Consider the following 26793-nt stretch of genomic DNA (forward strand, 5'->3'; position numbering starts at 1 on the left):
CCATGACAAGAGTGCTGCTACTGAAGCAAGCTGACACTTAACACTACATTCGCACTCGCAACCATCCAAAACAAAATGACACAGTACAGAGCCTTGAAGAAATCATTTTTATTGTTTCCTAGAAGATCTATTAGTATGTTGAGATGACCATCACCAACATTTGAGTGTTATTGAGAATTAAATGTTAAACCAGGATTAGAATATGGGAAAAGTAGAAAAAAGATCATGTGGAGCAACAGAGTTTAATGATTTATCAGTGCATCCACAAGATGATATTTTTCAATTTTGTAAAGCTGGCAGTTGAAGTTGCTTTGAGCAGGTTGGCATCATAAATGCACAGAATGTCACTTTTAGGTAGTTGGAGGTGTTTTTTTTATCCTGCATATGAATATGGTGGAATTCCCTTCACTCCAAGCCCAGTAATCTGAAACAGAAAATAAAATAGGCTGAACATTAATTTTTGTATAAATTAGAGGATGTACTCCAGTCCCATAGTGGTGCTTGAACCTACAGTGAGAGTGCTACCACAGAGGCAAGCTGACACCGAGCATTATATTCACACACTCAACCATTAAAAAGTGACACAGTGAAGATCCTGAAGAAATCATTTTTTTTCATAATAAATAGATTTGTATATTAAGATGACACTTGAGTAATGCTATATTTAATTCCATTACAATCAATAAAATTAAATATCAGGCGCTGTGTATAAAGAGTTGACCGATCCGATGCTACCTGTTTGGCACCACTGTCCTAGATGAATTTCTACTCCTATACCTTCTGAGCACTTTCTCTTTTGGATAAGTAGCCTACTACTTTTACTTGTCCCAAGTGGTAACTTGACTATACCAATCTGTTTGGTGCAAACATCTCATATGAGAGGCTACAGAGGGAATGGGTGTCATAATGATTTGTCACTGATGTGATCTCACTGCTGTCACCCTATCATAAGCCAGTACGTCATTGAGCATTAGAAATATCCATGAGATAGCAGCATTAAAGATATGATAGACTGTCAATAAACTATTTGGTGAAGTCTCCTTTGCCTGAAAATATTGGAATCATAGAATTTTATAGCACCAAACATTTATCAAATATTTATCCAAGAAGCTCCACACCATCCGGGACAAAGCAACCTTTGTTGGCACCCCATTCACTCCCTCCACCGCCGACAAGCAGTGGCAGCAGTGTGCTACCATCCACAAGATGCACTGCAGCAACTCACCAAGGCTCGTCCAATAGGACCTTCCAAATTCCTGACTGCTATCATCCAGAAGGACAAGGGTAGCAGACACATGGGAACAGCACCACCTGCAAGTTCCCCTCCAAACCACTCACCATCCTGACTTGGAACTATATCGCCATTCCTTCCAGTCGCTGGGTCAAAATCCTGGAACTCCCTCCTTAACAGCACTGTGGGCGTACCTATACCACGTGGGCTGCAGCAGTTCAAGAAGGCAGCTCACCACCATCTTCTCAAGGGCAATTAGGGATGGGCAATAAATGCTGACTGAGCCAGCAAGGCCTACATCCCATAAAATGAACTTTTTAAAAATAACACTTTAGTATCTATCTACCTTAAAAATGCCACCTGCTTCCGGTTGTCTTCGATTCCAATCTTCGTCCATTCCATCTGCAGCTGATGTTACATAAAGTTCAGAGTAATCCTTTCCTCCAAAGCAACAAGATGTTGTCTTGTCAACTGGCAGTTTCACTGTCTGGATTCTTTTGCCTGAAGGAAACAATTTTATCTGTCATTTTTTCTTTGACTTTAGTCTTCACTGCCATTGTGAGTAAAATGAGGATTTAGATTAATTCAGACTAGGGTTTTAGAGTCTGCTCATATTGGAGTTACTGAATTTGAATCTAATGAGGAAGAAGATGGGTTCTCCCAGTATCCACTGGAGAAATGACATAAAGTGCCATTTTGACATGTTTATGCCATTTCAAACCTATAGCAGGAGATCAAGCACTAGGTCTTGGTGCAAAATTCTAAAACTGAGCTCAAACAAGAAATTGACTCTGTTGACCTCTACCAACCAGAATGGTTCCGGGGATGAGGGAGGTTAACTATGAGGTTAGATTGCAGAAGAGGGGATTGTTCTCCTTGGAGTAAAGGAGGTTGATGGGAGGTCTGACTGAGGTGTACAAGATTATGACAGCTTTCGATAAAGTAGACAAAGAAAAGTTGTTCCCATTAGCTATGGTAGAAAGAATAGGGAGTATAGATTTTAAGTTTTGGGAAGAGATATGAGGGGATGTGAGGAATAACATTTTTACACAGCAAGTGGTAGTGGCTTGGAACTCAAGCCTACTAGTATGGTGGAAGGGGAGATGATCAATGATCTCAACAGGGATTTGGATGGGTACTTGAGGGAAATAAATTTCTAGGGCTTTTGAGGATAGAGCAAAGAAAAGGTCTAACTGATTGAGCTACAGACTCGATGGGATGAATGGCCTCCTGTGTTGTAATGACTGTATGACTATCTGTCATAATAACTTACTACAGAATGCCCCTGTTGTCCATTTCCATAAGTAACCTTCATGCAATTTCATTATAACGCGATCAAATAAAGTCAGCACATCTTCAGCAATGACTTCTCTTTCCCCCCCAGCACTTTCACGACTTGAATCCATGAGTAGCTACCTTGACCCTTTCCTCATCTATATTCTGCTCCTTCACACATGGCCAATGCTGATGACATCCAGCTCAACCTCTTCAACATGTCCCTTGATTTGATGACTGCCCACCATGAAGTCATTGATGAGTCACAAACTTCTGCTGATTGACTATCAGGAATCCAGTATATTCATCCCTCCCCTCATTGCAAACTCTGCTCTGTCACTGACCCTACCCTCTTCCTCAACCATTCACTTTGGTTAAGTCAGATTGAGCAAAACCTTAGTGTACTATTCAACAGAGCTTTGCATCAGCAACAATGCCTACCTCCAGGCCATGACAGCCCTCACCACTGAAAGACTTATCCTTTTATCACTTCTATATTTGATGAGTCCAATGCTCTCCTTGTTGGACTCCAATCCTTCACCATCCATAAATTACAGCTTGTCCAAACCTAAGCCACCCATCTCCTGTTTTGTCATTCGTCCCAGACTCTCCACTCCTCATTTTCGCTGACCTATCTTAACTCTTGGTCCCCAGTAGATGAAATTTAAAGTACTCATCTTCAAATCTTCATCATGGCTTTTCCCCATCACATCTCTGCAGCTTCCTCCAGTCTTATTTATTTTTTATTTATTCTTTCTTGGGATGGGGGCAACGCTGGCAAGGCCAACATTTGTTGCCCATCCCTAATTGCCCCTGAACTGAGTGGCTTGCTGGGCCATTTCAGGGGGCAACCACATTGCTGTGGGTCTGGGGTCACATGTAGGCCAGACCGGGTAAGGATGGCAGATTTCCTTCTCTAAAGGACATTAGTGAACCAGATAGGTTTTTATGACAATCAATGATAGTTTCATTGTCACCATTACTGAGATTAGCTTTCATTTCCAGATTATATTAATTGGATTTAAATTCCACCAGCTACTGTGGTGGGATTTGAACCTGTGTCCTCAAGAGCATGGGCATCTGGATGACTAATATTGTGACATTAGCACTGTGCCACCATCTCCCCCTATTCCCCTTATACCCCATTACTTATCCTTCAACCCTCAGACTTTTTTACCCTTCATCTACCATTAGACACTTGGATCTTCTCCTGGCAACTCCATCCCCAAGACCATCATCTCTTGTTTTTTTTCCATCTTTGAAAACCTTTTTTAAACTCATCTTGTTTAATTATCCCTCCTATGGTAAAGCATCCATGCCCCATATCTACACCTATTCCTTGGAGAGCACCTTCCAAATCCACGACCGCTACCATCTAAGGACAAGGGCAGCAGATGCACGGGAACACATGGGAACTTCACCACCTGGAAGTTCCCCTCCAAGCCGCACACCATCCTGACCTGGAAACGTATCGCCATTCCTTCATTATCGCTGGGTCAAAACCCTGGAACTCCCACCCTAACAGCACTGTGGGTGTGCCTACACCACAGAGACTGCAGCGATTCAAGAAGGCTGCTCACCACCACCTTCTCAAGGGCAATTAGGGATGGGTAATAAACGCTGACCTAGCCAGCGATGCCCATATCTCATGAAAGAATTTTAAAAATTGAGAAGTCTTGAGATTTTTTTGTATTAATGGGAATATATAAATGCAAACTGTGATCTAATTTTCATGATTGACTGACAGGATGGACTACAGGCTTTACCATTTTTTTTTCCTTCCTGTATTTGAGGACTTTGTGGTACTTAGTATTGCAACTATGCAGCTATTGTTAAAACTTACCCAATGAAGTCAATCAGAACTAGGGTTAAATAGGGCTCCTATAGTTTATAATGATCTGAAAGTAGTGCGTGGTCCATATAGATATACTCTGGCAGGAACTGTGTGAATGAAGTAATTCTGATAAATGACAAAAGGCAATTTGTTGCTGTAATTATTGATTTGCCTAGGCTAGGAGGGATTTGGAAAAGTGCCACAGAGTGGTAGATCTTGGGCTTGAACCTACAATAGTCCACATAGTGAGTCACTGTTCTCAGTCAAGTTTTCAGGAGGAGTTTCCTAGTCGGGATGAAGGAAAGAGATATTTGGCATTGACTTGTGGTTTAAAAGTTGCTTGCGAGTAGGTCACCCTTATCACTAATAATAGTCTGTGTCAGGCCAGCAATAGATAATGCGCTGGCTGGAGGATATTATGTGGGAGATTAAAGGGAAGAAAAGATAACACACATGGGTTTTAGAACTATAAAATTAATTTTGACGCTTGTATTGAGATGCCAAAATAGCAAATTGCTGTAGTTTTCGCAAGCATGATATTGGACACCACTGTTTGCAGATTTAATTGATTTACCAGTCTCTGGATCAATACGAAGGACTCTCCCACCATTGTAGCAGGCAACCCAAAGCTTTCCCTCTGCATCGATGCACTGTCCATCTGGAATAGCCTCCTCCTGTTCAAGCTTGTACACACGTCTTCGATTTGCTATGCAGTTAATTAAAATAAATTAAAGACTAATTAATTGGAAAATTAATAAGCCCCTTCCCTATAAAGAGTTAGAACCTGAAATAAGGCTTCCCTGACTAAGTTAGCCCTTCCCAGTGAGGGCTGAAAGACCTGTGCATTATTTTTACTATTTATGTCAAATTCTCATGCACTCTACAGGTTAATGATAATAATTGATTAGAACAATCAGCAGAAGAACTTGATGTAAATGTATTAACTGATGCATATAGTGAATAAAAGGATTTCAACCATCACTGTCACTTGGGCAGAATTTTACGTTCCCCTGCCGGTGGGTTTGTAGGTGGGGGTATGGCCATAAAATTTTTCAAATAGCCTTCCCACTGGGCTCCCACCCGCCCCAACCTCTCCGCAATTTTCCACTGGGACAGACGAGGTCAAGGCCGGCCCCCCCCTACCCTTGCCGCAATTGAGGCCCTTAAGTGGCCAATTATTGGCCACTTAAGGACTGTTTCTCACCCGGCCTCAAAATTTTCAGATAGGGGAGGAGAAATTCAGGGGCCAGCGGGGAGGAGGTCCAAAAATTAACCCTGATCAGGCCTTGGGCAGCAAGTGTGGTGGGAGGGGTGCCTCCATCGGCAGCCTCCTTTTAACATCAGTCGCCCCGCCCAAAAAAGGCACCTGTGGGTGCTCTTCCCCCACCCCCCTCCCCCCAGCCACTCCACCAATACCCTCCCCCAAACCTATCTGCCGACCGCCCCGGACATCACCTCCCTACCACACTCTAAGAGCCCCATACTTGCCCGGTCTTGGATTTCTGGGACTTAGGCTCTGGGGATTGCTTGCAATCCCAGTCCTGTTCACTGCAGCTTCTGATTGGCAATCAGGTTGGCCAGCAGCTCTCTGAGGTGGGACTTCCTCTTGATTGGAGGGGTGGAAGTCCCACCTCTAGCCAATTAACATTTTGGAGTGTTGAATGGCAGTCTCAGTGGGGGTGTGCTCTCAGGGAAACCCCGCCATCCTAAAATTCCTGACCATAAATAAACACAGTAGCTGAATTTGTTTTCACTGATTTTAGTTGAGGAAGGAGTGTTGGCTGAGACTCTGGTAGAACTGCTTGTTATTCTTGGATTATTGCCACGGGAGCTTTCGCATCTACCTGAACCATTGAAACGGAGAGGATTTTGCTTTAACATTTAATCAAAGGAGAGCACCACTGACAATACAGCAATCCCTCAGTACTGCACTGAATGGTAGCCTAGATGATATAACCGGAATCTGAGATATGGATGCTGCTAACTGAGCTAAACTGACAAGGCTAGGCAGGGCTGCAGTGAATGGAGTAAATAAAGAAACTTTAACAAAAAAGGTTGCCCAAAAAAGGTTGCCTAAAAAAAGTTTACCTGTCACTCATTTAAAACCCCATTGCCATGAACAAAAAATTAATTTTGGTCATGTATCAAAACAATTAACATAAACAACCGGGTATAACATAAACAGAGTTTTGGAACCTTAACACGCTGCCTGAGACTGACAGAGCTTAAGTTCCTAAGAGAAACCATGCAGAGTTTCCGACCTCAGCTGTGTCACCAGTGAGGCACCAAGAGGCAATCAGGCGTTTCCCCATTGGCCTTGGAGGGACAAATCAGACAAAGGGCGAGCCCAGTATCTATCTCACACACGTGGGCTGGAATTTGACGGTGAAAGTGAGTGGAATTTAGAATGGCTCGCCGCATTTTACAGCCCCGTCCCCGCCACGAAGGGGCTGTAAAATTCCCGCCGTGCTGTCACACAGAGAGGTTCAGGAGCAGCTTTACCCTTTCTTCCTTTCAGCCACGTATAACTTATGGCATAGCAACCGAGAGGGCAATAACATATTGTTCTAAAAAATACATACGTATCACACATATCACACGAATGAGTGCATCTTGAAATATACTTACAGATTTTTCCTGACTGCAGGTCGTAGTCAAACGCATCCACAGCGAATGATAAACTGTCTATATAATAGAAGACCTTGCAATCCGGTGACCAATCCAGACCATTAGAAATGTCCACTTGGTCAAAGTGCTTAACCACAGAGTGATCAGCCTGCAGGGAATACACTGATCCCTGGTGCCTTTCTACCTCAGCTGGACGAATCTCCATTGCCATGGTCCCTGTAGCAGAAGTCAGCATTAGCCCTGTAAACACTAAACATTGCAGTTTTCCAAATGCATTAATAGCTTTCCTGCAGACGCACATGCCAACATTTCTATTATTGAGACTGTGGGCATGATCCCACAACCCCATACTTCCAATAGGGAAGTCACATTCATAGATAGTGTAAACTAGAGATAATGCAACTAAGGATTGGAAAATAACTCTATATTCTCTGTCATAATCATTAATCCTTATGTCTAAGTGTCATGATGTAGCAAGAAAGGGTACATCAGCCATTAGTGTCTCTGCCAGCACAAGGATGGATTCAAAACTTAAGATACATAAAAGTAATATTTTTTTATGAAAACATTTCAGGACTTCATTTCAAGTCTGTTATATATCATCTAGATATTGGGTTAGATATTCATTGTTATTGGATAGAAAATTTAGCAAGTCTGGTAATTTTCTTCATCTTCAGAGAAACCCTAAGATTACTACCTAAAAAATCCTATGGTTAAATCTTCTCAATTTGTTGATTAGATTATTGCCCGAAGCAGTGACCTCTACCATCAAGAAGGACAAGGACATTAGATGCATGGGAACATCATCATCTCCAAGTGTCCCTCCGAGTCACATACTGTTCTGACTTGGAATTATATTGTTCCTTCATTAACACTGATTCAAAGCCTAGAACTCCCTACATAACAGCATTATAAGAGTACCTTCACCACAAGGGCTGCAACCATTCAATAATTCCCAAAGGCAACTAGCATTGAGCAATCAATGTCAGCATTGCCAATGAGACCATGTCTCAGGAATGAATTTTTTTTTAAAATTCTTTCAGGTGTCCGATGCCTTATTTATAATTATCTGAATCCCTCAGGCCTCAATGCTTGTTTAGTTCTAAGGTACAAGTACCATGAGCACAAAACGTGAGTTTTGATGAGGAAGGTCATTCAGCCCCTCTAGCCCATTTTTCCAAAAAAAGCCTACTCCTGCCCTCCCCAGCCCCATCTTACGACCTGTTTTAAGCCTTAAATATCCTATCTAAGGTAGATTAAAGTAGACCAGATCAACACAAGGGTAAAATGCTGAAATTCAATTTCAGTTAAGCTCTATGTGGATGGAGGAGTAAAATGCAAAAGAACTTGATTGTGACAAACCTGCAAAGAACCGCCCAGCAGGGTCCACTTTGCCATCATTAAATCTGTTGTTTGCTTTATCCTGGTCAACCGAAGCCATTTCAGTAACTGTTTCCTGTTCCCAGTCCAGAAAGGCAAACCTTTTTCCGACTGCCAGAACATATCCCCCTGATCTTCGAGGGACCGCTGAGCCAACAGGAGCATCTGTGGAATTAGAGGTGTATATAACCCACTAAGGTGAATCATTCTGCTCCCTTCCCCACATTTTCCCCCTTCTGAACTTTGAACAAGCAGCAATTCATTATGCGTGCACCTACCTAGTGAATTACAACAGTTTATTTGACTCAGGGGAAGGTAGACATCACAAACCTGCTGCCAGGGGCCCACTGAATAGTAACAGGAATTACTGACTTTTTCCCTCTCCAGACAGTAGGGGCAAGTCAGCTGTAACATTTCTGTTGCTGCTTACATTAAGATTAGTTAATACTGCACAGAGTATTGTTGTTCATCAATTATGCAAACAGCAAGCCCTGACATACTCAGTGAATGGCCATGTTGCTGTCAATTGGCGTAGTGGTATTGTCACTGGACTAGTAATCCAGAGGCCCAGGGTAATGCTCTGGGGACCTGGGTTTGAATCCCGCCACAGCCGATGGTGGCATTTAAATTTAATTTAAAAATCTGGAATTAAAAGTCTAATAATGACAATGCAATGATTGTTGTAAAACCCCATCTGGGTCACGAATGCCCTTTAGGGAAGGAACTCTGCCATCCTTACCTGGCCTACATGTATCTCCAGACCCACAGCAATGTAGTTGACTCTTAAATGCCCTCGGAGCAAGAGGCAATTAGGGATGGACAATAAATGCTGGCCTAGCCAGTGATGCCCGCATCTCATGAACAAAAAAAATTGTGAAAGAGAATCCACCCAATTTCATTCCCTTCATTACATTTCGATTGAGGTATCTTTTCAGCATGCTGTCAGTTCTCTGCACAGATTGATTTTGCACAGAGTTATGAAGCTGAGCTTAATAAGATGGTTATGCTTTGAAATGTTCTGAAATGAAACACAGCATTCTGAAAAGGGGGATGGTGAAGTCATACTAAACATCTCCGCTCGGAGACAGGCCCATGTGATCTGCTTGCCATGGGGAAGAAACTCAGAGTTTGAGATCAAGTGACGGTTTCACACCTTTACACATTAACTCCCAGAAAAAAGGTAGTTGCCTTTTGAGACACAGGGAGAGAGAGACAAAGCAGCTACTGCTGTGTGGAGAAGCAGAGAAGGACTGTTTTATGTTAACAATCAAGCAGGATGCTGTGCAGATTCATTTCCTGCTTGAAAGGAAAGGGACAGAACCAACAGGACTTTTGGAGATTCAAGAAACAAGGAGTTACCAAGGGGAGTCTTGCTGCTGAAAGTCAGAGATTTAAGGAACAAGGGGTCGCTGAAGTGAGCCTTGCTGGTAAAAGTCAGATCTGGAAGATTTGGGCTGAGTGGAACAATTTTTGAAGGACACTGGGAGGTTCCACCTAGTGTGGCAGAGAGAAGTGAACCTACTGGAAATCTGGGAGTAACTTTGGACTTGTTTTTGTGATGCTGCACATCTGCCAGAAGTGCAGCACCCAACAAAAGCCATCGTAAGATGTATTTCAATTCCGTTAGTTTAGTGTATTAGTTGCCTGCTAAATAATGTTTGGCCTATGTTGATTTTAGTTTGTTTGATACATTAAAAGTCTTAAAACATGAAATCTTGTCATTTGGTTCTTTCTGTCAGTTGCTGGGAAATTCATCTATTTTAAAACGTTATCAGTCTCTACGGGTATCGTAACAACAGTCATACTGGTGCAGTTCAACAGGGACTGAATGGGTCAAATGGCCTCCTTCTGTGACATAATGATTCTGACTCTATGATGCATACTAGGATTTTTCTCCACAGACTGCTTACTCGCAAGAATATTGGTCAATTTGGGGAGTTTTGTCACAGATAACACATGCACCCTAGAGGCTGTAATAGGCTTAATTATCGGGATTTTCATATAATTCGGTCAGTGTCGGCTCTTTGGTATCCTGTTAACTCAAGCCAGAGGCTTCTTTGACAGGAATGGACTTCTATTTGAAAACATTGTGAGAGATATTTGAAACACACAAGCAGCAACGTATAAATAAGATACTTCCTTGTAGGCATTACAATTTTTGATGCCCCTATTTCTTCAGTAAGAAACAAAGATGGTGACCAAAAATAAATTCAAAACTTATTTTGTGCAATATCCTTGGCTTTTCATCTTTTTTTCTCTTGATAGCTTTCCTATTTTATAAGTCTGTTCATTATTTCATTGGAAATTTATCCATTCTCCCTATGTTTAATTGATGCGTTGTCTACTTTTTCAGATATGATTAACTATTATTTTATGAATATGAAAGTTCAGTTAATCAGGAGCAAAGTAACACAAAATGAGAATATAAGAAGCCTGGTGGGAAAATGTATTTCATATGCGATGCTTACATATTCCATCAGCTGTTAAAGAGGAGAGGACTGAATTGAGGAATATAAATTGAGTTACTTGAGTTACATTAATAGAGTGGAGAAGTTGGGACTGTGATCCTTGGAGAAGGTTGAGAGGAGATTTTATAGAGCTATACAAAATCATGAGGGGTCTGGATAGTGTAGATAGGGAGAAATGGTTCCTACTAGAGAAAGGATCAAGAACTCAAGGGCACAGATTTAGGGTAATTGGCAAAAGAAGCAATAGAGAAATGAGGAGGAAGTGGTTAAGGTCTGGAATGTGCTGCCTGAGAGTGTGATGGAGGTAGGTTCAAACACGACATTCATGAGGGAATTGGATTATTATCTGAAAAGGAAGAATATTCAGGGTTATGGGGAGAAGGCGGGGGAGTGGCACTGGGGATATTGCACATTTGGAGAGCCTGTGCAGACACGGTGGGCCGAATGGCCTCATTCTGCATTGTAACAATTCTGTGGCTTTGTGAGGAAATATCCTGAGCTCCTTAGCTAGTCTTCCTATTCATTTTAGAGAAATAATAATCTCCATATATATGAGAGACAATGACTGGGCTCCTATACCTCATTCAAGTACTGAGAGTATACCTCATGCAGTACTGAGAGTGCCTTGCACTTCTGGACAATTCATCTAATTCTAATTCCCTTCCTCTTGTTCGTGTGGCTATTAAAAACTTATGACACTATTTGAAGAAGAGTTTGAAGTTCTCCCATTGTCCCAATCAACAATCCCCCCATTTAGCACCACCAAAGCAGATCAACCAGTCTCTCATCTCATTGCTCTTTGTAGGACCTTACTCTATGCGCAAAATGACTGCAACATTTGCTTACATAACAATAGTTACCCTTTTCAAAGCCATTCCTGTGAAGTTCTCTGGGACATTTCTAAGACAAGTGATGAGGTGATAGATAAATTCAAAGCTTTCTTTCAGTGCAAACAGGAGTGTGGGTTGAGACAAATTTTAAGAATGGGGGGTTTGGACAAGTTCGATGGCACAAAGCGAGACTCAGTTTAGACTTTGTGCACCATTGTGGTGATTTTACACAGAAATGTCAAAGGGGTAGACATTATGCAAAGTCTTCTGAAAGTGAAGGTTTTCACACACTATAATAAAGAGAAGAAGCAATTGCCATATAAGGCTAGGAGTTGGACTGTCCTATTGAAGACATATCTTTTGCTTACCAACATGCATTTCCTTCACTTGTTTCGTGATTGCATTCCATCTGCACACCTTCTGGCCAGTGATGTCCACATATAGAAGAGAACCATGCTTTTCTTCCCAAACTGGACTTTCTCCAATTCTGTATTTGTCCCTCACGACACACTCAATCTTAATGCAAGCCATTTCCTGTGAAAAGTATTTGAAAGTATAAATTGATTCTCTCTTAATAATCAGATGAGAAAAGGAGGACTATTCATCTCCAGTAAAGATTTCATTCTGCTGATCCCCGGAAGTGAATTTTCTAGAGGTGGCTTTTCAGCAAATACTTGATTGTATCTTCACTAACTCCTGAGTCCAGACCATTTATGTCAGCCTTAACTTTGGTTAGTTCTAATTTTCACATGGATACATCTATATGCTTATTCTTTTGTGTACGTGTAAATATATACAACAACTTACCTTTAGATAACGCCTTTGACAGTAAGACGTCCCAAGGCACATTACAGGAGCGTTATCAAATACAATTTTGATGCCAAGCCAGATAAATAGATATGATTGTCCCAAGACTGCAATGTGTAGCCTTTTAATCTCCTGATACCACGAGAAACTGAATCTTTAGTATTTTGAGCTAATAATACCTAATGCAGGACCAGGACTGCAGGTCATAGGGAAGGTGAGCTGAGGTTAAAAATCAAGGCCACTGTAAAGGAGTGAGGAAGATGGAAGTGTCCCCCAACACCTACCCCCACAGCTTCAGCTCAGCCACTCTAAGGTATGCTTTGTGTTATCAATGGGTTTTATTCTGAACAAAATATGTACAACTTAGACACTACTATTAGAACCTCAACTCATGGTACAGAGACAAGAGCTCCAAATTGATCCCCCTATGAAATGTTACTCAACTGTTGGCACCTATAGATGGAATGTATGTTATTAAGGTGGGGGCCTCTGAGGAAAATGTTACCTCAAGATGTTATGCAATCAGGGGAAGTCTATTGCTGAAAGCGATCAATACTTTTTTCATCACAGCTTTTTAATTTAAGTATTTTGAAACGATTGAACAGCTACTTTTACACAAAAAAGACGTGACTTCAACCTTAGTAATCAAGACAGGGTAAATCATTTTAGCAAATAAAGAGATATGGCGATTAATAAATATAAAGGCCTAAGCTGTCAGTGATGACTCAGTGGGTGGCACGGCCTCGGAGTCAGGAGGTTGTGGTTTCAAATCCACAGAGTACAGCAATGTGGTTGAATCTAAGCTCTGAAATGGCCTAGCATGCCACTCAGTCAAACCTACAAAAGGGCATAATAAGAATAAAATTAGATGGCCCACTTTGTATTAACCTAAGCATCTGATTCAGGAAAGACTAAGCCCAGTCGGTCCTGCAAACTCCTCCTGACTAATATCTGAGGACCTGTGCCGAAATTGGGAGAGCAGTCACAAGGACTAGCAACAGCCTATTAAAGTCACACTCTCCAAATCATAGCTTTAGTCAACATCCCAGACTCCTCTATCATCATCCCTGGGCATGTCCTTTCCCACTGGCAGGACAGACCCACTAAAAGTCTGCCTCATGATATCAAGGGCCTGAGCAAGGAAACCTCCTGCTACTTACCTACCATCTTCCCTCAACTAATGAATCAGTTCTCGCCATATTGAACACCACTTGGAAGAAGTAAGGGCACAGAATGTACTTTGGGTGAGGACATCAATGTTCACAAGATCAGTCAGGAATGATGATGGGATGATTAATAACTAAGGAGCGAGGTGGCTTCATAAAATCCCATCTCCAACAATGGCGCAGCCCTGCACATGAGTGCAAATGACAAGGCTAAAGGCTTACAACTATCTTCAGCCAGAAGTGCTGACTGGATAAACCATCTCGATACTCATCATGACAGATGCCAGTCTTCAGCCAATTCGCTTCGTTTCACATGGCATCAAGAAACAACTGAGCGCACTGGACACAGCAAAGGCTGTGGGCTTTGACAACATTCCGGCTCTAGTACTAAAGACACTTCTCCAGAACTAGCCACACTTCTAGCCAAGCTGTCCCAGTGCAGCTACAAATTTGACATCTACCTTACAAAAGAGGAAAATTACCAAAGTATATCCGGCCCACAAAAAGGACAAATCCAATCCGGCCAATTACTGCCCCAGCAGCCCACCCTCAACCATCAGCCAAGTGATGGGAGGTGTGGTCGAAGGTGTTATCAAGCAGCGCTTACAATGCTCACTAATGCTCAGCTTGGTTCCACTGGGACCACTCAGGTCACAGCCTCATTACAGACTTAGTTCAAACATGGAAAAAAGAGCTGAATTGCAGAGGTAAAGTGATAGTGACAGCCCTTGACATCAAGAGATCATTTGACTGAGTGTGGCATCAAGCCCTAACAAAATTAAAGTCAATGGGAATCAGGGGGAAAATTCTCCACTGGCTGGAGTCATACGTAGCACAAAGGAAGATGGGTGTGATTGTTTAGGCCAATCATTTCAGCAGCAGGACATCACTGCAGGAACACCTCAGGGTAAGCCCAACCATCTTCAGCTGCTTCAACAATGACCTTCCCTCCCAAGCAGTACTGCGGGAGCCTTCACCATACGGACAGTAGTGGTTCAAAAAGCTGTTCACCAACACCTTCTCAAGAGCAATAAATTCTGGCTTTGCCAGCAATGCTCACATCTGTGAATTATAAATTGATAAATTTTTAAAAATTTAAAAACTCAATGGATCTATTTCAGAGAAGAGCAGGGGAGTTATCCACAGCGTCCTGGCTAATATTTATCTCTCAACCAACATATTTAAATAAATGAACATGTTTCTATCACATTGTTGTTTGTGGGAGCTGAGCATAAAGTGGCTGCCACGTTTCCTACATTGCAATAGTGACTGCACTCCAAAAATGCTTAATTAGCTGTAAAGCACTTTGATGTCTTGAGGTAGACAAAGGCATGATACAAATGTAAGTTTTTTTTAAATTACAGATATTAACCAATTAAAATATCCAACTCAAGCAAGAGATCCTTAAATATTTTTTTAGGAATCATACTCACATGGAAAAGCAAAGACAGGGGACACTGCACATTACAGTTGCTTGGATGAAGATTCAAGATGACCAACCTTTGATCTCCTCATTTCCTTCCCATGGTCTCAGTACAACATCGCATTCTCCAACATTCTTGGTTTAACTTTAGGTATTATTAGCTGCACATACCAAGCACTCAGTTTCTCATGATCCCAGGACCGCATCAGGGTCTCAGGACAAAACAAGCTACCTTATCTACTTACGTGCACAGAGAAGAGTAAACATGAGAACATTCAAACTAGCCAAGGTTATTTTATGTGTCAACAGTTACAATCTTACATTTTTCAGATATCTCTGAAGTAGCTGCTTTTGCTCACAAAATGTAGTCTTTGGGTGTAAAGTTTGATGTGTGATGCCTGTTTTTGCTGGTGATTTGATGTTGGCGCTGCCATATTAGAAATTAGCACTTCAACTAATGCCCTCTTTTAAACTGGTACAGCTGAATATGTGTTTAGCAGCAGGAAGGGCCCTCCCATCAATGCAACTTAAAGGGATCATCAACTACTTTCAGGTCAGCTGTCAGTTGATTTCTAGTGGCTGGTGTTTGGTGGTTTCTAGAGCCCTTTAAAGTTGTTAAAGTCTACAAGGGAGTGGTTTTGCACATGCTGAAGGATTTTATCCTGACTTCAAAGATTCTGTATAAACTTCTTGCTCCCTGAAGTGGGTGCAGTAGTTTGCAATGCCCTTGGCCTACAGTCTGACAGGAAGAATGAGCAGAGCAGAATGATACAAAGCAGGACAAGTTTTTGGAAGAGGGAGGAGAAGATGGGCTCCCACCGAGGGGCCATATCTGTTCCAAATGCTCAGGGAGCAATTCTCCAACCTCAACCTCAGCAAGCAACAGTGTGTCAGACATTTCCACTTCACCAAGGAGATCCTCTCTGAAATCTGCCACCTTTGGCATTCATAACTGCAACCACAGAGCAAAGACATCTTTGCTGGCAGCTGTATAGTTAACTGCGGCTGTGAACTTTTATGTATCTGGCTCCTTTCAGATTAAAGTAGGCAATTTTTGCTACATTTCCCATTTTGCTGTGCACCGTTGTATAAGGGAGGTCATTGAGGCTCTGTGTTCCATGTGAGGTGAATGCATTTTAGTTTCTTTCACCAAAAGGTGGGTGGAATGAACAAATGGCTTTGTAAGGATTTCGGGCTTCCCTGTGGTGCAGGGTGCCATTAACTGTACACATGTTGCTTTGCAGACGCTGAATGTCAACTCAGAGATGTACCATAACTGCAAGGGATTCCAATCCTCAGTGTGCAGTTATTGTGAGATTCCAGGCAGCATATCATACAGGTCAATGTGCGATATATTGGCAGTAGTCATGATGCCTTCATTCTGCAGCAGTCCGCTGGACCATTTGCATTTGAGCCATCGTGGCAAACCAGAGGGTGTCTACTGGACCAGAAGGACTATCTGCTGACCACATGGTTCATAACTCGGTGTCCTTGTGGGCAGCCTGCATATCACGAAAGCCCTGTTGGCACATGAAGTGTGATTGGGCAGACCATTGGTGTTCTTAAGCAACGCTTCACTCTGGAGGAGTCCGACAGTACTCAGCAGAGCGCATGTCAAGGTTCATCATGGTCTGCTGCATCCTGCACAACCTCGCCACCTTGACAGCACAGCCCTTGCCAACAGCTATGCAGCAACCAGCTGAGGAAGAGGAGGAAGAGGAGGAGGAGGGGGGGGGGAGGAAGGAAGGAATCTGCCAACACGTGCCCCTCCTACTTATGTTTTCAGTGATTGACTGATTCAACTGTGTAACCAGTGACTGCAACCCCAATTCCCCATTCACCAACAGTCCCATTGCTTACCATCTCTCTGTTATGACCATCACAGACTCTTCTTGGCCGCAATGCAAAAATGGAAGTTACCATAAACCAAACATTATAAACCAAATTGATAAATCAAACATTGCCATATAGCATACAAAATTCAACTAATCATCCTGCGCATTCCCTTGCTGCCGGACTTCTTAATGCCTGTCCTAGTGCACGTATGCAGTTCGACCCCAGTGGCTGCAACATGGCTGGTAGAAAGCTGCTGATGTTCAGTGGAGAAGACTGCAGATGGCCTTGCAGGATGGCTTCAAGCATCTCTGGCCCTAGGCTGCCTGGCTTTGGACTGTGCCACTTCGGCCTGAGCAATAGCAGTCCAGGTTGGCTGGCTGATAGGCAACAGCAGGTGGAGTGACAGTGGTTGGAGGACAAATTGTCAGCCTGAGAGAGCTCCACAGTGCCACTGCACTCCCATGGGATGGCACCTCAGCTACCCCAGCAGCATTTCAGAGGACAGATTTTTGGACTGATGTGACACTCTGCTAGCCCGTTTGAACACCAGTATCTACAGCTATGATGATAGGTTTAAGCCTTCGCGCTGTAAGCTGATCCTGCATGAGAGTAGCCTGAGCTTCCCTTTAGCAGCACCCAGGCACTGAGTGGCCTTTGCTTGTGCTGTAATGGAAGCCGAGACATCGACCATCAGATGCTGCATCATGGATAGAACCACAGGTGTTCTCATGGAGTTGGTCAGTGCTTCCATGCTGGGGGGATGGGCCTCAAATTCTGCACAAAGCCCTTTGCCAAGTTGGTACCGGACTGCTGCTTGCTTCCAAACATTAACCGCAGGCTTTCTGGCAGGCCTACCAATGCACAAAGCATTTCAGTATGCCCATCAGATCTTCTTCAGAACACAGCCCTATTGAAGTCCTCATCTCCTCTCTAGCACATGCAACTTCACCCTCCAGCGAGCTGGCACCTGAAGTATCCTTGTCCCCTGTCCGAGCAGGAGGCCACTCATGCCCAATGTCTCACCACTTGCAGATGTCCCCGGCACCCCCCACCACACTATCCTTTAAAGTACACAGAGGGCAGGATTTTATGTCCCGCGGGCAAGCGTCCCGACGTCATTGCGCATTTGCACAATGTTTCAGTCAGCAGCGCACCACCGACAATTAAGAGGCCTATTAAGGCCCTTAATCAATTAATTTAAACCTATTTTTCGCTGCCCGTCCAACCTTACGATTGGCGGGCGGGCAAATCGGCCAGGCAACCTTTTGATTTTTTAGCAAACCTCATCCACAGGCAGGATGAGGTTTCCACAATTAAATAAAAAATTAATATAAATTTTTGGGCAGCATTTTTATGACATTAATGTTATTGTGAGTCAGCCCCATGTCGGGACATTTTTTTCAGATTTTAAAAATCTTTATTTTTGACTCTAAACAATGCAGACTAGCTTGAACTCCTGCTGGCCTTGCACGATTTTGCGGCCCCTGCTCAGACGTGCCACCACTCACCAGTACAGGACGGTTTTATGTTGAGGAAAGTGGGCGGTGAGGGGGGGAAATTGGCTTTTGTACGTGGCTGTCAGATGAGTGGACTGGTCGGACCTAAATGAACCTTGCAATAATGAGAGCACCTCGGGCATTCCAGGCAGCAATGTTCGTCACCAGGGCCACAACACGTTCTGCCTCCTCCTACTTGTAATTGTCTGAAGAGTGTAAGTAAGTCTGGGTACTAGATTTTAGTGCAACCCAAACATTTTCAGGTTATTTTAAGTTGTATTCATTGTAATAAGCTAACAAGGTTAAGCGCCATTTTGTGGGAACATTGAGATAAGAAGCCACTTTGATGTTGTCAACGTTTTACAACAAACTAACCCAAAACAGTATTATGAAGCAGTCACTGACTAGCAAGAGATGATTGACCAAATAGTGTACCTCAATTAAGTTATAATTGAAGGATAAGTAATTAATAATCAAGAAGCTACTTGCATTATGTATTAATGAATGTATTAACTCATTGGGCTCCTGACCAGACCACAATGGATTTTTAGTTTTTTTCCCTATAGGTACCAATAGATCCAGTTCGATGTAAAGAATAAGAGATGCACATACGCAAGCTCTTTAATTTAAGGAAAAACAATGAAAATATGCACACATTGCTATATAAAAAAATAAAGTTTCTTTTGGAGAAAGATAAGTTTTTAAAAAGGAAACCTATTAGCCCAACAAAGATGGTCATTTGAATTTGGAATAATTTTGAGCATAAAAAAAGTCTGGTGCAATTTAGCAAGCAGCTTTCGAGAAATGGAAATGTCATACAAAATAAAGAATGACAAACAAAATATACTAATGCCTGGAATCAAGTAAAAATATTTGATTTCTGTTTTAAAGGTATTATGGGGATATTTTATTGGACTATAAAGTTTCTCCAGGGCTCATGAACGAGGTACGGTTGCATGTGTAAAATAGTATGAGACAGGTAAAAAAGCATTGAATGGGAATTGGAATAACCTATCTTGAACGTAATTCACCGGAATATGTCAATCTGGTGTTAAGGTACATTCTAGTGAAGGGAAAGCGTTGACGAGACTCGTAAATTAATAGATTCTTCTTTGAGATATTGGCCAGGATTTTCCGTGCCCACCAGTGTCGGGTGTATTCGGTGGCGTGCGCAGACAATATGGCGCAATCGGTTTCACGATGGCATGAAACCAGTTCACGATCTTCCACTGAGCCCTCCTAAGGCGTTCTCCGCCATCGGACATTGGGAACCTCATTGTAATACATCAGCATATCATTATTAGGCCTGCCCACCAGAATCCTGCTGGATCGTCCGCCCACATCGGCAGGAAAGCCATTAGTGTAGAACACGTCTTGACAAGTTCCAGGGCCTTGCTCACATTGCAGACATCTGAAGAGCAGAAGATGCTGGAGCCCGACACCAACGACACACTGGAGGAATGTCCGTGGCACGCTGTGTGGGTTCTTGTGGACATGGCTCTGCTGCAAAGCAGCGCACGGAAGACGGATAGTCACCGTTGATGCTCACAACGGGTGATGGTCGAGGTGGTGGGAGAGGAAGGGCTAGGAGAGGAAGAGTTGTCGGTGGGGGAGAGGTTGGGAGGGGGGAATGAAGATGTCAGGATAGGGTGAGGTTGGGGGGGTGAGGAAGAACGGGAGGAGGAGGAGGGGGAAAACAGGGGAGAAGACCAAAACTGGGGAGGTAGATGTAAGGGGTAGGGGGGTGGTGGAAGGTGCAACGGAAGGAGTGTGGGGAGGGGACGGTGTCCAAGGGGGAGGAAGGGTTGCGAAGACAGGAGGAGGTAAGGGTTGAGGAAGAAGTGAGGCTGGAGAAAGAGGTAAGGCTGGAGGAAGGAGTTGGGAGGGGGTAGGGACTAAGGGTGGCGGAAGAGGTAAGGGTGGAGGAAGGAGTCAGGAAGGGGAAAAACTAAAGGGGCGGGGAGTCTGGAGGGGTATGAGGACTGGGGGGGGGAGAGGGGAGGGGAGGGGCTCCAGGTGGAAAGGAAGTGGAGGGGGTGTGGGGAAAGGGGTACAGAGAGGAGGATGTTCAGGTGAACGGGAAGGATCTGATAGGTTCATGTCTGCCTCCTGGGAGGCAAACTGAGGGTGGGCATGTGATGAAGGAAGGGTGAGAATGCCCGAGGGCAGAGTGAGGCGGCAGGGTGGGAGGGTGAGGGTTTGACGGTAGCAATAGAAGGGGTGGTTGGTTGGGACCCAGAGGCAGACAGGGACCCTCTGGGGGTGAAGGGGGAGGTCGGGGAGGTGCATGTGGATGGGGTTTTCAGGAAGGAAGGGAACATGCACGTTCACTTGGACATCCCCGAAGGAAAAGGGTTATGGCTGGTAGGCAAAGGAGGGGAGGTGGAAAGTGATGCCGGGGGGGGTCAACTGTGATGGGGGAAAAAAGGAAATGGGTGACTGGGGGGGTGGGTGGGGTGGGGGTGGGGGAAAAGACCGGGGAGCGAAAGTAAAACTAAATTTAGCACCATGCTGTCCAAATCAAAAGTGAAGCGAGAGTCATGGTGGGTGAGATCATTTGCTGTGTGGGGGTGTGGTCATTGGGTGGACGGTGATGCAGGTCAGCCCAGATGGACAACCGAAAGCAAATTCCAGCAGGCAGCATTCAAAATGCTCAGGACATTGAGATGAGTGAAACGTGAAGGATCTGCGTGCGTGTGAGTGTGCTTGTGCGAAGCTCCGAAAGGCCTTGCCACACACACACATTTTTCCCCTCGAGAATCACTCTTGGGCCGGCTGCTCCTTCTGCGGTGACGGGTCTTCCGGGCTGCTTATTTCCACCCCTTCCCTGGCGGAGGAGTCTTCTTGGCTGCAGATGAGGATGTGGATGGAGCTGAGGGACTGCCTGGCTGAGGGTGTTGGTCCCTTGGCAGAGCTCCCCGTGGACCAAAGTAGAGTTAAGTAGTGCGTGGCAGCAGAGTCAAAAACAGGAGAGAGAGAGAGCACTCACAGTTGCGATGAGGGAGGGATGATGTGGTGCAGGTTCCTCAGGTGTGTGTTTGCCGCCGACCTCACCGTTGCTGCAGGCAACCAGTCAGCACGATGGCACGCTACTCAAAGTGAGTGAGGGGCCTAATATGGGCCACTCTGCCCCTGGTCTGGGGCCTCTCCCTGCTAATGTGAGCAGGTTTCTCATGCTTGGAAACAGATGGAGAGAGTGTGAGCAGGGACACATGGCACTGCGTGGAATGTTTGTGTGGTGAGCGGCACAATGGACAGGAATGAGGATGTGAGTTCAAGAGAGTATGAGCCTAATGGAGATGTGAAAGTGTGTGAGAGAGTTGTTGTCCCTTGAGGTGTGAGATCCCTGTGGATGTGTGATGGGTTTGTGAGTGTGTGAGCTGAGAGTGATGAGAAGAGTGACTTACCCTGGTGGAATGGATGAGATCATTCATCCTGTAGTGGCTGTCCTCTTTTGCAGGGCATTGACACTGACCACCGACCCCCAAGCCTGCTTGGTAATGCCACTGCCCATCCTACAACCAGTGCAGAGGTAGAGGACATCTCGGCGGGCCTCCACAGCATCCAAAGGAGTCCCAGTGATGCGTCATTAAACCTGGGGGCTGCTGTCTTTTTGCCTTTGATGGACATCTTCCCTGCAGTCGTCGTGGGCCGGAAGCACTGAGATGTGTTCATACATCTGGGCTTTAAAATGGTGTCCAGCGTGATGAAGCAGCAAGGTCATGGCGCCGTGGAAGTGGCGTGTTTCCCGGGAATGCGTAAACAATGTGGCGGGATTGGGATGTTACGGTGTGAAAACCCACCATCACGGCTGCTGGGTAAAATGTTGTTTTATCCGCCCACGACCGCACTTAGTGCAAATCTGGGACGGTTCTGCCTATTGTGTCCTTGCCCAGGAACTTTTATTTAAGAGAACAGAATTTAATAGTCTGGCCACTACCCAAAGCATTGGGACCAGGCATGGAGAGGTAAGTGAAGGTTTCAAGATCTTTTGATAAGATCACTTGAGAGTCAAGAATGGGTAGCATGATATTGAGACACTGCATATGCGTGCAGATGTGTCACATGTGGGGTAACCAACAGAACATACTGGAAATCAGTTCAAAAATGGGCTGGTTCAAAGGTCAGGGGATACATCTTGGAATGTACTGAAGAACAGGTCTCAGTCATGTGCAACTACTTGACAAGCGGCATAAAATGGTTAATATACCCAGTAGAGCAAGGCAACGTCTTTATATCATCAAGGCACCAACACATACTCCATAGAGAAACTGACTTTAAGACAGTTAAGATGGTAATGGTCAGAGAGAGTCAAAATAAAGTATAAGTAAAAGGAATTTTGGATTGGTGCGAATGAAAGCTAGGGAGTAATGATACTTAGTAAGAAATTGGACACAGTTTTAAAGAGAAAGAGAGCTGGAGGATTTTTTTAAACTATTTGATTTGGTAGTTAAGACATGAATACTTATATGTAAATAACTCTGAATTAGCAAACACTTTTGCAAGAGAATTTTATTGGTTGAGGTAATCTGTAGGTGGGGACTATCACCGCAGTCGAATAGTGACCAGGGGTCACATTTCACTCAGGTAATTCTCACTCAAATGCAAAAATCATTTGGAATTACACATACATTTTACATCAACCACAATCCACAGTCTTCTGGAGTGGTGGAGAGAGGGAACAGAACTTTAAAAGCAAAATTGAAAGCCCATTCAATGGGCTAACCTTGAAAAGCAGAAGAAAAGACAGAAAATTGTACCATATTAATCAGTTAAAAACTGTGAATGAGTAAATACTATACTTTGTTTTGTTGCAGATATATATTCTGATACTCTATATCCTGATATCCATGGCATGCCTGAATGTCTCCTCAAGGATCAACATCTTACGAAAAGGGAATGTAAGCCCTTGAATCAATGCTACCTCCCAAGAGACAGTATGATCGGGCCAATTTTGGCAATTTCACTGGTCATCAGTGTAACTACTGTAACATGACCGTCTTTTGTGACAAATGTGACTGGGCCACAGACGGTCGCGACAGAATAATTACAGTCGAAGTGAAAGACTGAGAATTGAATGTAATTGCATGAGTTTTGGAGGCATGATATCACCTACATTCACACTGAGTGAAGTCTCGCGATAGTACCTCCAAAGTCGCGGTGCTCAGTTAACTGTTTTAACTTCGCAATACACGTTACGGTTGACTCAACGGGGGCCCTTACTCTAGAGTTGAAATTGAATCTTTGCATGATCACCGATGGCTTAGGCTGAAAATGTGCCTTCACAAGGTCTACCAGCTTGTTAAAAGATCTGGAATTTGGCGCGTTCGGGGCTGTCAGACTGCAAATGAAGTTATATGTCTTGCTCCCGCAGACACTTAGAAGAATTGCTTTCTGTTGCTCTGCTGTTATTTCATTTGTCACAAAGTAGAAACCTAGGCACTCTATGTACTGACTCCAGTCTTCCATGGACATATTGTATGGGTCGATTCTGCCAAAGAGCAGCGTGACTGGTGAGTATACTTTTCTTTCGTCCCTTAAAAATCAAAATTCAAAATCACATTCGCGAGGCGAGATGCAATGTAAGAGTTATTTATCCTCGTCACCAGTTGTAATAAACTTAGCGTACTGGACAGGTTTCTTGTTAGAAACAGTAAGCTTTATTTACAGAGCTCCTGATGAAGCTACATGCTTAAACAAGGTCCACGACTAGAAAGCTCCACCCCTAAGATTACCCACGCTTAGGGCTGACTTGTCTGTACAGTCACATGATCCCCAAAACAGTATGAAAGGTTTTACTTACAATCACTTCAATCAGTAAAGATCTTAGAAAGGTATTCCTTTTCCCAAAGGCCTATGTCCACAAGAATATCAGGAATTCTATAATCAGTTAGCGGCAAAGGTGATGCAAGACTTCATGAACAAGAACCATGCTCAGCGTGCATGGGCAGAATGGTCAGAGTTAGAAGAATATGAGAATGTGAACATAACAAAGGATGCTAGGGATAGTCAGAGAAGATGGCTAAAAAAACAGTATTTAGTCATGGTTAGGAATCAGTGTCACTCCAGGCATTGCAATTTGGAATAGAGTAGAAAAAGAAAGTATGATGGAACATAATGAGGTTATGAGAAGCCAATTGCAAAATATCATTAAAAGGAGTGAGGCTTCACAAATACATGTAATTGGAATGCAACATGATAATGAATGACAAGAATAAGGGATTAAAGATTTAGGAGATGCGAAAACATACCGGTGGCAGAAAGTTGTTAATGTAAATGAACATCTTTGGCTCTGAACTATTTCAACTATTTTTGTGTTAGTGCAATTGATAACCACAATTGTCATTATTTTTCATCCGTTGTTACTTGAGGATCCTTGAGATACAAACACGTACAGCTGATTTGAGCTGGAGACCAATTCTCATGCCTCAAAAATAGAGAGATAGAGAGAGAAAGAGAGAGATCAAAGAAGCAGTGAGGGATCAATATATTGGCAATATATTTCACCCTCGATCCGGGGAGTTGCATATAAGTCTGCGTACTAGATTTTAGTGTAACCCAACCATTTTCAGGTTAATTTAAGTTATATTCATTGTAAGCTAACAAGGTTAAATGCCATTTTGTGCTAACACTGAGATAAAAAGCCATTTTGATGTTGTTAACCTTTTACAATGAACTAACCCAAAGAGCATTATGAAGCAGTCACTAACTAACAACAGATGGTTGACAAAATAGTGTACCTCAATTAAGTTATAATTGAAGGGTAAGTAATTAATAATCAGTAGTTAATTAGAAGTTACTTTATGTTATTTCTGCATTTCTCCATTAGCTTTTCTTATGAGAAAATTAAAGTGCTGTAACAACTGGGAAAGAAATGGGATAAGCCTTGGATTCCATCCCTATCAGGAACGCACACTGTCTTTGACTGTTGAGTCGGTCTTAATGAATGGGACTCCTGTAAAGACATCAAGATAAGAGACATAGCTTATAGGAAGGCATTGTCTTAAGTTTAAGACAGTGTGCGTAATTAGCTAGAACCAATGGAGTTAACTCTTACCACATTATTGACAAATTATTGACCAATTAGCCAACTACAACAACTTGGCTAAAGTGGGCTTACAACATCTTCTGAGCATAATAAAAGGGGTTGTGGAAACTATCTTTGTGCACATCAAGTGTGGAAGAACTGGTTTAGATTATGTGGGGATAGTTGAATATCCTGTCAGCGTGAAGGTTGTTTCCAATAAACTTCAGGGCTGAACTGGGACTGGTTCAGCAACAGATTCCCTGCCAGTAGAAATCCCAGGAAGGTGTAGTGCTTCTCAGAGGCAGTGACTGTTTCTGTCGGTGCAAGGAGTTCAAGTTGTTGTCCACTTCTCTTGGATCAATCCCCCATTTGAAAGTGTGGCGTTGGGGAGAGGTTCATTGACAAGTATACTTTACCTATATTCTGCCTCTGTTAGTTGGTTGATAAATTTCTAAAACTTGATTATAATCAATAAACTTCAATACTATTTACTGATGTGGTGTCTGAGTCTTTGCCTGATGGTTATATCTCTGTCGAATTCAGCAGTTTAAAAGGGCAATTTGGGTTCCAGTACTAGGCAGTGCACAGCTAAATTGGAACAGTCTGAAATAACAAACACCCCTCCTTTTTAAACTCATAACAAGAGGTTCTGTCCAAACTTCGCTTCTGTGCCAATACAATGATGGGTGCAGCACACCAGGACCATTCTGGAGACCCTGACTAGCGTACATTAAAGGGTGCCTACCGATTTGTCCAGGTACCTGAGTTAATTGTCAGCTTGCCAGAGGTATGAGGAGGCCAGAGAGGGTGGACCATTGTGGAACCAAGGCAGGTGCCTAGGAATCTTGCACTTTCTTACTGCGATCACACAGCAGTTGCACATTGATGGTGTGGAAACCCTTGCATTTGATGAATATTCCAGGTGTTCTTGGGATGCCTTAATTGCCACATGTGTGCAGTCACTGATGCCCTGCAGCTGTGGGAAGCTGTCTAGAGCTATAAACCCAAGTGCCCACTCATTGTGACTGGCATATTCAGTGGCAAAGTTGACATAGTTGCCTGTCCTGGCAAACAAGCCATCAGTCACCTGTTTTAGGCATCTGTGCCCAACTGCAAGATAATGCAAATGTCTCCTGCAGAGCCCTGGAAGGAGCCAGAGGCAAAGATGTTGAGGGTGACTTTGACACCCACTGGTAAAGAGTAGCCATTGGGCCCAGCAGGTCTTCTTCCAGCAGACTGCAAATGTCTGCCGTCATCTGGCACAAAACCCTGGGCCTTGTGTATCTATGCTGGTGGGCTGGTGTTGATCCTGCTAGTGGTGCTGCTGGTCATCTTGGTCATCAGCTGAGGTTCCGTGTAAAGCAGTATAAGCTGCCCCCTTGCTGATCTGAT

General features: G+C 43.5%; 2 protein-coding genes across 2 annotated transcripts in view; both read right to left on the bottom strand.

Annotated features, from left to right (window-relative positions):
- Nucleotides 1–26793, bottom strand: part of LOC144682622 (PI-PLC X domain-containing protein 1-like) — a 705325-nt gene that overhangs the window by 50405 nt on the left and 628127 nt on the right. The gene's annotated exons all lie outside the window — the stretch shown is intronic.
- The window catches only part of LOC144682613 (regucalcin-like), a 30188-nt gene continuing 3483 nt past the window's right edge, over nucleotides 89–26793 (bottom strand). Inside the window, exons 2-7 of the mRNA XM_078545107.1 lie at nucleotides 12015–12180; nucleotides 8331–8513; nucleotides 6969–7184; nucleotides 4915–5046; nucleotides 1578–1732; nucleotides 89–424 (exon numbers count right to left, since the gene is read on the bottom strand). Of these exons, the coding sequence (XP_078401233.1) occupies nucleotides 374–424; nucleotides 1578–1732; nucleotides 4915–5046; nucleotides 6969–7184; nucleotides 8331–8513; nucleotides 12015–12177 (900 nt within the window). The 5' untranslated portion in view covers nucleotides 12178–12180 and the 3' untranslated portion in view covers nucleotides 89–373. The remainder of the gene's footprint in view (nucleotides 425–1577; nucleotides 1733–4914; nucleotides 5047–6968; nucleotides 7185–8330; nucleotides 8514–12014; nucleotides 12181–26793) is intronic.

The sequence above is a fragment of the Cetorhinus maximus genome, chromosome 7, assembly GCF_964194155.1.
Source record: "Cetorhinus maximus chromosome 7, sCetMax3.hap1.1, whole genome shotgun sequence".
NCBI lineage: Eukaryota > Metazoa > Chordata > Chondrichthyes > Lamniformes > Cetorhinidae > Cetorhinus > Cetorhinus maximus.